This window comes from Xiphophorus couchianus, chromosome 21 (assembly GCF_001444195.1).
Source record: "Xiphophorus couchianus chromosome 21, X_couchianus-1.0, whole genome shotgun sequence".
In the NCBI taxonomy this organism is placed as follows: Eukaryota; Metazoa; Chordata; class Actinopteri; order Cyprinodontiformes; family Poeciliidae; genus Xiphophorus; species Xiphophorus couchianus.
The window spans coordinates 8,321,745-8,332,910 of NC_040248.1; the positions used below are offsets into that span (position 1 = coordinate 8,321,745).

At 36.9% G+C, this 11,166-nt stretch overlaps 1 protein-coding gene across 3 annotated transcripts; it reads right to left on the reverse strand.

Annotated features, from left to right (window-relative positions):
* Window positions 1–2,402: 2,402 nt before the first annotated feature.
* On the reverse strand, window positions 2,403–10,876 carry adcyap1a (adenylate cyclase activating polypeptide 1a). 3 transcript variants are annotated; one of them, XM_028005507.1, is made up of 7 exons: window positions 10,539–10,870; window positions 10,257–10,361; window positions 9,716–9,850; window positions 9,089–9,193; window positions 8,398–8,532; window positions 7,774–7,894; window positions 2,403–2,921 (listed from the first exon to the last, which is right to left on the reverse strand). In XM_028005507.1, exons 2-7 carry the CDS (start codon window positions 10,352–10,354, stop codon window positions 2,913–2,915), a joined length of 603 nt encoding a protein of 200 aa, XP_027861308.1. In that variant the 5' UTR covers window positions 10,355–10,361; window positions 10,539–10,870; the 3' UTR covers window positions 2,403–2,912. The 3 variants fall into 3 exon arrangements, with proteins under 3 accessions (XP_027861308.1, XP_027861309.1, XP_027861310.1); XM_028005508.1 differs by lacking the exon at window positions 9,089–9,193 and having other exon boundaries at window positions 2,403–7,894; window positions 10,539–10,876; XM_028005509.1 differs by lacking the exons at window positions 2,403–2,921; window positions 7,774–7,894; window positions 9,089–9,193 and having other exon boundaries at window positions 8,152–8,532; window positions 10,539–10,873.
* Window positions 10,877–11,166: the final 290 nt, after the last annotated feature.

Sequence of the window (11,166 nt, forward strand, 5' to 3'; positions counted from 1 at the left end):
TTTTACCAAATCTGTAGAATCAAGTAATTTCTCAAATAGAACATGACTTAATGGTTATAGCACACTCTCAGTTTGTTTTTCTGTATTCTTTTCTCTAATATTCGTGATCGTTTTTTTTCATGAGGAACGGTCCAACATCTCTGAATTGTTATAATTTACTATTTTTTTTCAGATTTTCAGAGTTCCAGGAGTTAGAGTAAAAAATGTAGATTATAATACAGTTAAACCACAAATATGCAGTCTACAGTCATGGCCAAAAGTATTGAGAATGACACAAATATTATATTTTCACATGATCTGTTCTTGATGATGCGATAGATTGAGGTGCAAGCTTTCTAGCTGTGATTTTCTTTCCTGTTAGGCCATTTTTGTGCAGTGCAATGATGACTGCACGTGTTTCTTTCGAGGTAACCATGGTTCCCAGAAGAGAAACAATGATGCCAAGCACCAGCCTCTTTTTAAAGTGTCCAGTGGTGTCATTCTTACTTAATCATGACAGATTGATCTCCAGCCCTGTCCTCATCACCACCCACACCTGTGTTAATGGAGCAATCACTGAAACAATGTTAGCTGGTCCTTTTAAGGCAGGGCTGCAATGAAGTTGAAATGTGTTTTGGGGGATAAAGTTCATTTTCTAGGCAAATATTGACTTTGCAATTAATTGCTGTTTCGCTGATCACTCTTTATAACATTCTGGAGTATATACAAATTGCCGTTATAAAAACTGAAGCAGTAGACTTTGTAAATATTAACATTTGAATCATTCTCAAAACATTTGGCCATGACTGTAGCATGGATAAGTGTCATTATTTCTATCACCCTAAATATTTTTTTGCAAAATAATGCAAAGGAATAATTGTTTATATCCTTTTTTCATGGTTTTATAATTATTATTCCTACAGTCTACATTCACACTTAAGATAGCCTCTGTTCAACATAGTAATGCAGATGGGTGTTGTCAGCATTCCCATACGTCAATGTGACTGTTCTGTGAGATGACGTAAAAAAATTTGTGCTGCTTTTAACCATGTAATGTGGGAGATATAACAATATGAATGAATTCAGGAAGTGCAGTGGGCAGGGCTAAGATGATCTTAGCAAATGAGCAGGTCATGTAAGTTTGCTCAAGGTCACAAACTGATTTCTGAGATTTCTTCTTCAGGTTTTGTCCATGAGCAGAGTTCATGGTTCCATCAATTATGACAAGTCTCTTAGGTCCTGAACCAGCAACATAATCCCCAACCATCACTCCATCACCACCGTGTTTAACTGTGGTTATGATGTTCATTTTCTGAAAGGCGGTCTTAGTTCAGTGAACTTCTGGATGAGTCGTTCATGGATTCTTGCAGAAATTTTAGCAGGCAGGCCAATTGCTATAGATTAACCAATATTTCATGTTTTTTCCCCTCATTTCTGTTTAATGGCTCTTATTTTGAATCAATGCAAAATTCAAAAATACTTTATTGATCCAAAAGGAAAATTACATACCCATTCACTACAGTCACAAAGCCTTGAAAATGACTTTGTAACCCCATCTAGAATGATAATGTTGGCAATTTAATCTGTTCTGAATGTGTTTACATTCTGACATATGGTTTGCTTATTCAGATCTTTTTACCTACTTCTTGTGTGTCAGACAGGTTCTATTTAAGTGATTTCTGAATTTTACAGATCAGGCTTGTGTGTGGCTCGATAACACTTGACACAAAGATAGGTAATCTTTGTAAATTTTAAAATTTGTTTGCTTATCCAGCTTGTTGGATGTGACAAAAAAAAGCAAGTCCTGCAAGTTCTTACCGTTCATAGATTGTGAAAATGTGTTTTTTACACATGTATCCCCTGATGTCTGCGTATGCAGCCTCCTCTGCTTCATATTGTTGCTCTCTTCCATGGAGCCGAGCACGGCCAACTGTTCCTGCAGGCCCCACAGGCCCTCGGCGGCGCCTGCTGCAGGAGGGGAGGTGTAAAGTGCACCGAGACAGCGTGTGGCGCGGGCTGGGTGATCCCTCCCACGTCTCCCTTTTACTCATGCTGTCCCAAATGGAGGCAGACACCCGGCCAACTGGTGTCAAAGCTCCTCCGCCAAAAACCACTGAGTCACTGAGAAAAACCGGGAGGAGAGTCTCTAAATCCTCTCTTTCCCCTTTTGAATTTTGTTAATTCGGCTTGCTGATTATATCTGAGGTACAGAACATCCATGCCATCCTAATGTATAATGACGAGTTTAACTTGAATGTTTGTTTGCTGTTTTACTCTGTTCAAAGATTCACAGCTCAGCTTTGATCTTTTTTTTCTTTTATTCTGTAAGACCCCATAAAGGGTATATTTCACCTGAAAAACTGCATATTTTTAGATAAATTCACATCTCAAGATATTATTAGCTTCAAAGATTGGACAAAATATTTGTTGTTTACAAAAATTTATTCATACAAATCATACAACACCTTTTTTTTCAGACATTTATTGACTCAAACTTTATAGTAATCTAATATTCACTTTCCACACAGTAAATATATATATATATATATGTATGTATCTCTGAAGAATAATTCATTTTTGTAAGGCTATTGGCGCTTTCATTATCATACATGTCATATTTCTTCGGGGAGCTGCCACCTTCCCCCTCCCCCGCTGTTTTCACAAAAACATAGAGCTCTAAAACAAAGTGCCAAACGAGAAGCAGTGCAATAGGAATTGATGTCTAAGCAGTTAAAGATCCTACCAAACACAGAGACGAAAATGACAAAAAAATTTGTGATGAAGTGTGCGCCAAAGATGTGCAGCATTGTAGGGCCACTAAATAGCCATCCATGATTCATGGCATTTTTTTTATTGTTTTTTTTTTTTTCCTTTTTCTTTTTTTTTTGTTATAGTCGATGCAAGGCACCACAGCTGCAAACTGCTCCGCTGCGTCACAAAGCCTGTAAAGAAAAATTGATACAGTAACAGAGGGATGGAACAACTTTAATCCTGTTCTCTTTTTATTCCTCATACAGGAAATTAATGAATTAGAACATTGTCAATGAGGTGATTTCTTTCAGAAATTCAATTTTAAAAATTTGTCATATGCTCTCCAGGTTCATTACACATTAAGTGACACATCTTGAAAAGTTTCTGTATATTTTGATTTAAGCATGCATGATATAAAATCCCCAAACTCAATATTTAAAAAAAAAATTCAACATTACATTAAACTTTTAACAGAGAAATGCAAGGTTATAGAAGACACAATCAAAGTGAAAAGCAACGACTTGGCAGTTGTTCAGCAAGCAATCATTGGCACCTAAAATTAAGATAAACCACTGGAGAAGCTGCTTGTTCTCACATTTAAGGAAAGCTGAGTTGAAGAGAAAATTGTGCTAGAAGAAAATGCACAAGTAGTAGTGGGATGACTACAACCATGGGATGATTGTGACACACTTTGAAACTGCAGCAATCCAATTCTGAATCTAGCACTATCAATAGGAGGAATAAGGACACCAGAACCTACAGTACAGACGAGATGAAATCCATTATTATACAGAGCCATTCTGTGCAGCATAATCTCTGTTGGTTGTGCACCTCTTTCTAATGTACTTTTTTCTTCCACTCAACTTTCTCTTGGTAGACTTGCCTGCAGAAGGTTTTAAATAGGAGGCTTCTTTGTGGCTTGCCCTATTTGAGCTGCATAGTAATGACTATCTGCTGGACAACTAGCTTTTTTTAAAATTAGTTTAGTCTAAATGCTTTTTTTTTCATTAGATTTTCATCAAACCCAAAAGTAAATATGTCACTCCATGTGTAATGAATCTACAATAGCTAATACTTGAAACTGACATTTTGTGTTGAATTCCTGAAATAAATTTACTTTTGGGGATATTTCAGATTAACTCAGCTGGAAGTGAGTAATGGTTTGGTTAACATTGCCTGAAAATCAGCAGATATATTGCCTGCTTCCCCTCAGTTTATGTGCTTTCCGTCCTTAATATGTCATCACTTATGGCAGCTTTTGTGCCTCTATTTGCAGGCAGATATCATAAGATGCTTATTTGGAAGTATCTTTAAAAAGTAATAATAGGCTTTAATAGGTTCCATCAGATTAAGCAACAATAAAGTACAATCAAAACAAGGTCCAACAAACTACTTGTTTAGAAGAGTAAGTGAGAAGAACAGAGCACAAAACATCCAGCAATGGTAGATATGTATGTACGCAGAAGTCAGAAAGCAAGCAAAACCATCTAGTTGTCTGCACAGATGCAATGAGCTGGTGCAATTACTTTAATCATGCAGTCTGCTTGGAGTTTGTACAGCTGTTCACATGACAGAAAATAGGGAAGCACAATAGATCCAGAGTTCAAACCACTTTGTAAGTCCTTTACACAGAACAAACTGATGGAGAAAACCATGTAACAAGTATTGTTTGTTTTGTGGATTTTTATGCTTGAAATGTCATTGAGACTTATTATATGGACAAAGAGACAAGAGAAAATCTCCAAACACATTGGATTGAAGTTGGTAGATACAAAGCATTGGCAGTTTACATGGGTCAAAGTGGAGGATCTCTTTGTAAACATTGCTGAAGTGGGAGGAAAAAAATAGGAAAAAGTAAAAACGAATTCTCTGTTCCTCCTCTCAAATCTGATAATTTCTACTTTTGGAAATCATCTGAATCTAACGGGACATGGACTCATTTCAGTGAGGCACTGTAAACTTACAAATAGTCATATGTTTATTTGTCTGAGGCAGAAAGGTATCATATCTTAATGAATTTGTTGAAAATTGAACAAATCCAAAGAGCAGTAGAAACTTAATACAAACTGTCAAAGGGGCAGGGATTTAATTAATTTTACCTCATTAAAACACTCTAAAAATGTTCACACCTGGTGATTCAACACTATATTTACTGATAACCTTCTATGTTTAATATAAAGTGGATTAATTAATGTGTGCCAATTCTCAGACACAACACAATAATAATGCTTGATTAAATTATTTTTAGATGAAAATTAAAGGCGAAATTTGCAAAAGTAAAAAGAAAAAAATCTTAACTTAGCTACCTTTGTAAATGAAGACCTGCAAGGCTCTTATTGTGCTGTCATTTGTAAAGTTATTGTAATTTTTTTTTAAATTCTCACCAAAGCTGAGATACTTTACTGTTATTTTAACTGAGATCAGTTTTTGCATCATTTTAATTTGATTATTCAATTATGCATTATGTATTTCTTCTAATTGGTTTAACATGTTTGGTTTTTTTTGGTTTTTTTACCGTACATGCATGTAGTTGGCATAAAAAACTTTAATTACATGGGTCACGGTGTGAGGAAATCAAGCAGATTTTTGGAGCATCAAGATTTTGAAATATATGTGCCAGTTTTGATTGTCCCAATATGAACAGTGCATGTGCATTGGGATCAGGGTTGTGGAATAGGTTAGAGGGAAAAGTATTTTTGCTGTGATGAGCATTCAGTGCAGGCAGAGCTTTTGCGTGATGTTATGAGATTAAGTATTGTTAATATTGGGTCTTTTTAGTGATATCTGAGTAGCAGACAGACATATTTATGATACATGTAATGCATGAGATCTGCAGGGTTGTTGAATTTTTTAACCAGTCATTGGAGCTAGTTTAGACAGTGATCAAAATATTATATACTACAAGTCAAATTCATAAGAAGGCGATGCTGCTGTATCTTCCTATGGCATTTGATCTCAAGGTTGATATGTAGGAGAGTGACGGGATAATACTAAAGGTTTGTAATATTCACTTTCACTAAGGCACATAAGAATTATAATTAGAGACTTTCTAGTGAAATATGAATCTTAAAAAGAATTACTCCTCGTTTAGTTGCTAATGGTCATTCATTTGCATCATTTTAATGTATCATATTGCAATGAATCAAACTATAAAGTGTGAAGGGAAGCCTATGTTCCTCTTATTTTAGCTTCTTTTCTCCAGGTCACTGTAAAAGGTCCTCATCTAGTCAAATTAAGAAGCTCCATGTAGGCTTCTTAATCCTACATGTAGCAGCCAGTAGCAAGAAATTTCTCTGTATTTCATACGTTTGAACACTGAAAGAGCCTGCTTTCTGTCAGCACTATGTGTGTCACTGGAATAATAACATGCAAAACCTCATGAGTGCTGATAAGTAGTTTTTACCTGTAACTTTTACTAGGTTTTATATGAACAGAGGCCACTTTGGATACTAAAGAATTCTGATTTCAGGAGGTGGCGTTGTGTTTACAACCAGAAATTATGAATAATACAATTTCCATGTAGTAAGAGAACACAACAACAATACTTTTGGTGTCTGGAGGACATGTTTTTAGGGAAAAGGGTCCACTTTTCACTGGCTGTGTGATATTCAGTTTGATCGAAATACTTTAATTAGAGGAAATATTAGTTGGTAAGTGAATCTAATCTTATTGAAATTGGGATTCTGTATTTTCAAATTAGCAGATTGTTGGAAGTGTTACGAGATATGAATTAAATAAGCAACAGAGTAAATACACTAAAACCTAGTATGCACCATATCAACATTCTCAAAGATTTCAAACTAGATCAGGACTGAAAAGCAAGTCAGTCTAGACCCACGCCACATTTTCTATTTTAGAGAAGACTCGGCTGCAGCTGTGCTAAATCACTGCTCATAAATAATTACAATGTTCACAATAAAGTATTTGGTTTATAATGTGGGAGAACTGCTCTTACTCAAAGTTTTATTCACACAAACTCACTTGAAACCCCAACTAATACAATTTTCAGTGGTTTTATGTGAAATATAGAGAAGCCACGCTTACATTAGCCTAGCATGTCATTAAAGTGTGCAAAAGCTCAACAAAAAAATGTATAGGGCCATTAGCTTGGGCTATTTTCTTTACTTGGGTCTCTGTAAACTTCAATTTAGCTACACAACTACGTGTACTCTTTCTCCTGCGTTTTTGATCACATTCACATCTGCACTGTCTCTGGGATTCCACAATTAGCAACCTTGCAAAACCTATGCTCTGCCAACAGGTGGCAGTAACATCAACAATACGTCAAATTTCCAAAGGAAAATATCCTAAGCATGGCCAAAGCTGTGTTAGGCAACAGATTTATCCTAAAACAGCCACAGCTACTGTTTTCATTAACAATAATTCCCCCTCAATGATCAATTATTAACAACAAAATCAGGAGAATGTGAAGCAGATGTGGAAAGACATTCAAATATGCCTCATTTTTGTTGTAGTAACAAAGGTGGCCTGGGCAACTACATTATCGTGTCTGCTACACTCAGATACCTAGCACCCACATAAATATCTCAAGTATTCATTTTAGAAAATATTTCTCAAAGTTAATTTTTTTTTCCTTTGGCAAAACGTCATATGCTAGTGGACGTGATGTGCAAATGCACCAGTTTCTGTTTTGCAAAATATCTGTGTTAATGTGGCCATTATTAACACAATATATCCTTCTACTGCTCAGAGGATATATTAACTTTCCTACAAACTCACTATTGTGCAGCATCTTTCCACTACAGGTAGATAGTATCTTTATATTACCTCTCTTTAAAAAGTCTAAGCTGCCACTTTAACCTCAAAGATTATGTCAGATTGACCAATTTCCTTTTCTAGTCATCATCATTAGCAACCTGCGTTCCTGTTGTCTGTGAGCCAAAAGCACAGATGAGGTGAAAGGAGAGTTTGATTCGAGAGTCTAAAACAACCTCACAAAGTGAGAAAAAAGAATAGAACAAAGAAAAAAAAAGAAGGAGGGACTTGAGAAATCCCAGTTTCGGGAAAGAGCCGGAAACTCACCGCAAATTCGGGAGAAAACTGTTTCAGCCAGTCTCCCAAAAAAGCGTCAAGCTCATCCCCGTCCGGGAGGGCGTCAAAGTCTATCGCTTGTAGGATATGTTGAATACCTATGTCTTCAAGGCTGTTGTGAATAAAGACAACTAAACTCTTAATGTCATGTTTCAGGGAGGAAAAAAGCAGCATTTAATGCATTGATTATCTTTTAAGCTGTTTATTTCCCTCTTGTTTCTATGTCTTTGCTAAAAGCTTAAAAGACAAAACTATCAGAACAGATTTTCATGTTAGACCAGGGACATATTTTCTCCCTAAATGAACAAAAAATGGTCCACATTGGAAATAAGTGCATCCTTAAGTGCTTCAAGTACAAAATGAAAACAATATTATCAAAACATTCATTTAATGGCTTACTTCATACATAAATACATGTCTTAGGAACACAAAAAGCGATCCACTGATTGGTAAAATCTCCAAAATGACTTCATCTGGGACTGAACACATTGATTTTTTTTTTTTTTTTTTTTTTGTGGGAGGGGGGCGGAGGGGTTCTCTATACTCAGGAGGCTTAGTGGGAGATGCTACAAATACGCCATCCGCCGTCCTTTGTTTCTAATTCTCTGTCTGTACCTTTTCCCCAGGACCGCCGCCAGGTATTTCTTGACAGCCATTTGCTTCCTGTAGCGGCTGTAGCTGTCTGTGAAGATCCCGTCTGAGTGTCGCTTAGAGAGGGGCTCCGAGCTGTCGTCCAGCGTTTTGCCCCCACTGTAGCAGATAAAATAGGGAGCCAAGTTACAGAGGATCTGTGCTGGGCACGTATACAGTACAGTACAGTAACCCTAAAACCCTAGAATAATAACATGGCTGATTAAGAGTGTCAGGAGAAGACCTTGAATGAAAAATCCTAAATAAAATTAGGGATTTCAGTGTGCATTTTCCACAAACTGTATCCACCCATTTCCCTCCAATCAGAATCCACTGGGACTTAGTCCCATAAATTATTCAGAGGGAAATAAATCTAAAACTGTTTAACTTAATTCTCCCTGACTGCTTTTTCCATAGCAGCCAGCTTAAAAAGTAACACTTCCGAAATTAATCAAAGAACAGTTTGCTCCTCTTCCTGGCGATTTCATGAGCTGATTTAGTAGGAAGGGGTGGGGGCACATATTTGGCATCATGTTGAGGGAAAACAATTACACCACAGACATATTACAGCATGAGTTATGAGCATTTAAAGACCCAGCACACAGAAACAAAGACGCACAGAGAACGAGAAACGGCAGATTTAAAGAAAAAAAGAGACGAACAAGAAGATTCTTACCCTACACGTTTTGCCATCAGAGAATGAAGGTATTTCCTTGCTGATAACTGACCCAGCGCTTTCCTGTAGGCTTTATTAAACATGCCGTCTGCATGCCTTTCCATTCTGGGATGATATAGATAGCCACACAGTAAAAATCACCACACACACTTAACGTAGCGGCACATATTAAAACTCTACAGGGCAGCAAATATCCATCCTATGATGTTATTTGGTGGAATTAGCTCAAATTTTCAGATAAAAATTTGACAAACCTGCTAAAAAGAAATCATGAGATTTTGATAATTATGTTCATTATTCTAAAATATTATAGTTTAATTGAAAGATGGTATATATATGATATATAAAGTTGTTAGTCTTACTTATCTTCTGTTTACATTTATTTTTATAATAAGCTTTTTTTCTGACTGAAATTGTCAAAGGCATCTCCAAATAGTGAATTGAACTATGACAAATGAAATACAAGATCCGCTGGGAATTACAGAAACATTTTGACGATACATTGATTTTACACAGAACAGATACATAGACAGACATACAGAAACAACATGTTCAACAGGGATGTCTCATACACTAATGAATGACAAAGCTTTATTCTCCAGTTTTGCTTGTTGAAAACAAAATTACCTTTTCTCTGATGGGTAGAACATGGTGAAGACATCATCTGCGACAGAAGAGGGGCTTCTCACTTCCAACTGATCTCCATCATAATCCAGGGAGGGCAAGGAGTTGCCACCCTCATCATAAAGCTCACTGTCAAGTCTAAAATTTTATGTTTAAAAAAGGAGACAAGAATTTTACAACCTAAACAAACTTTAATTTGAAAGAGTAAAATCTTTAGTGTCTGTACAGGAAACAGTGTCTTATTGCTGTTTATTGTATCCATTTTGCTCCAGTTTAATTCCTATTAATTATACATCCAGATAGATTTATTGATTAATTGCCAGGTCAGCCTAGGGCTGTGCCACAGGAGCCTAAACTACATTACCTCCTCTCCCTGGTAAATGTATCTCAGCCCTATAGATTGTCTGTCAGTTGATGTTATCCTGTAATAAGCTGTAATACTCACAGACATAACTTGTAGACCTCGTACTTGCTGCTATGCTTGTACAGTAAAGGGATTTTCAACCAGTTCTACCAATAAATAAGTGCTAAAATGACTACATACCTTATGCTTGGAAAGCTTATTCCTACAGGCGAGCAGTTGATGCTGTGATGCATTATGATTCCATAGATGAGCAGTGCTAAAGTTGCTTTACTAGACATGGTCCTGCTGGGGGGAAAAAAATAAAAATAAAAATAACCATGAGACTATAACAGTGATCCCAAGGATATTATTGGATTAAATTAAATTCTGATTTTTATGGAAAGAAAAAAAAAAACATAATCAGAAGATGTTTTAATCAAAGATTGTATCACTTTTACGCTGCGTAAAAGCGCCTCTTCTTACCAGTTTCGAGACGATAGACACGATCTTCCGAGGACCTCAGCTGAGAGTGAGATAGGATCTCTATCTCAGTCTCTCTCACTCTCTTTCTCTGGGAAGTGTATCTTCAGCGTCCTTGTTGGGATTGTGCAGCGTACCGTGCGCCCTCAGCTCAGCTTTTTTCTTTCTTTCTTTTTTTTTTAGTAGCTCATGGACGGGACAAAAAACTCCACAGCAGCAGCAGCTGCTGTCTCTGTCAAAACTTTCCTGAGTCTTGTGAAGTTACCTCTCTTTTGGTTTTTTATCCATGAATTCGAAAGGCTCGTCTCTTTGCACTTATCATGTTGGCAGAAGGGGTGGGAGTTAGAGGTGGGGTGTGGAGGTGGATGGCTGCGTCATAACCCCCTCCCTTTCTCTGTCCCATAAGAGCGCAGACGTCTTCCGCGTCAATGAAAGACCCAGAGCCGACTCATAAAAAACAAAAAAAAAGAAAGGATGAAATGGCTCTTCAATTCAAACATCATCATTAATTAAACCGTGAATTAATGTCAACAGCTGACGTCACGCCATAAAAAGCGTCACGTGATGGGCCTTCGGAGGCTCTTGTGGGCAGGATAGGAGCTGTTCGCAACTGGAAGTGCTGAAATGAGCG

Excerpts from the sequence above, each read along its gene's own strand:
- adcyap1a (XM_028005507.1), bottom strand. The coding sequence starts at position 10,354 with ATGTCTAGTAAAGCAACTTTAGCACTGCTCATCTATGGAATCATAATG. Across the intron at positions 8,533-9,088 it reads CTGATGGCAAAACGTGTAGG|TGGGGGCAAAACGCTGGACG; the intron begins GTAAGAATCTTC and ends TATCTGCTACAG. Across the intron at positions 7,895-8,397 it reads GCGGCGGTCCTGGGGAAAAG|CCTTGAAGACATAGGTATTC; the intron begins GTACAGACAGAG and ends TATTCACAACAG.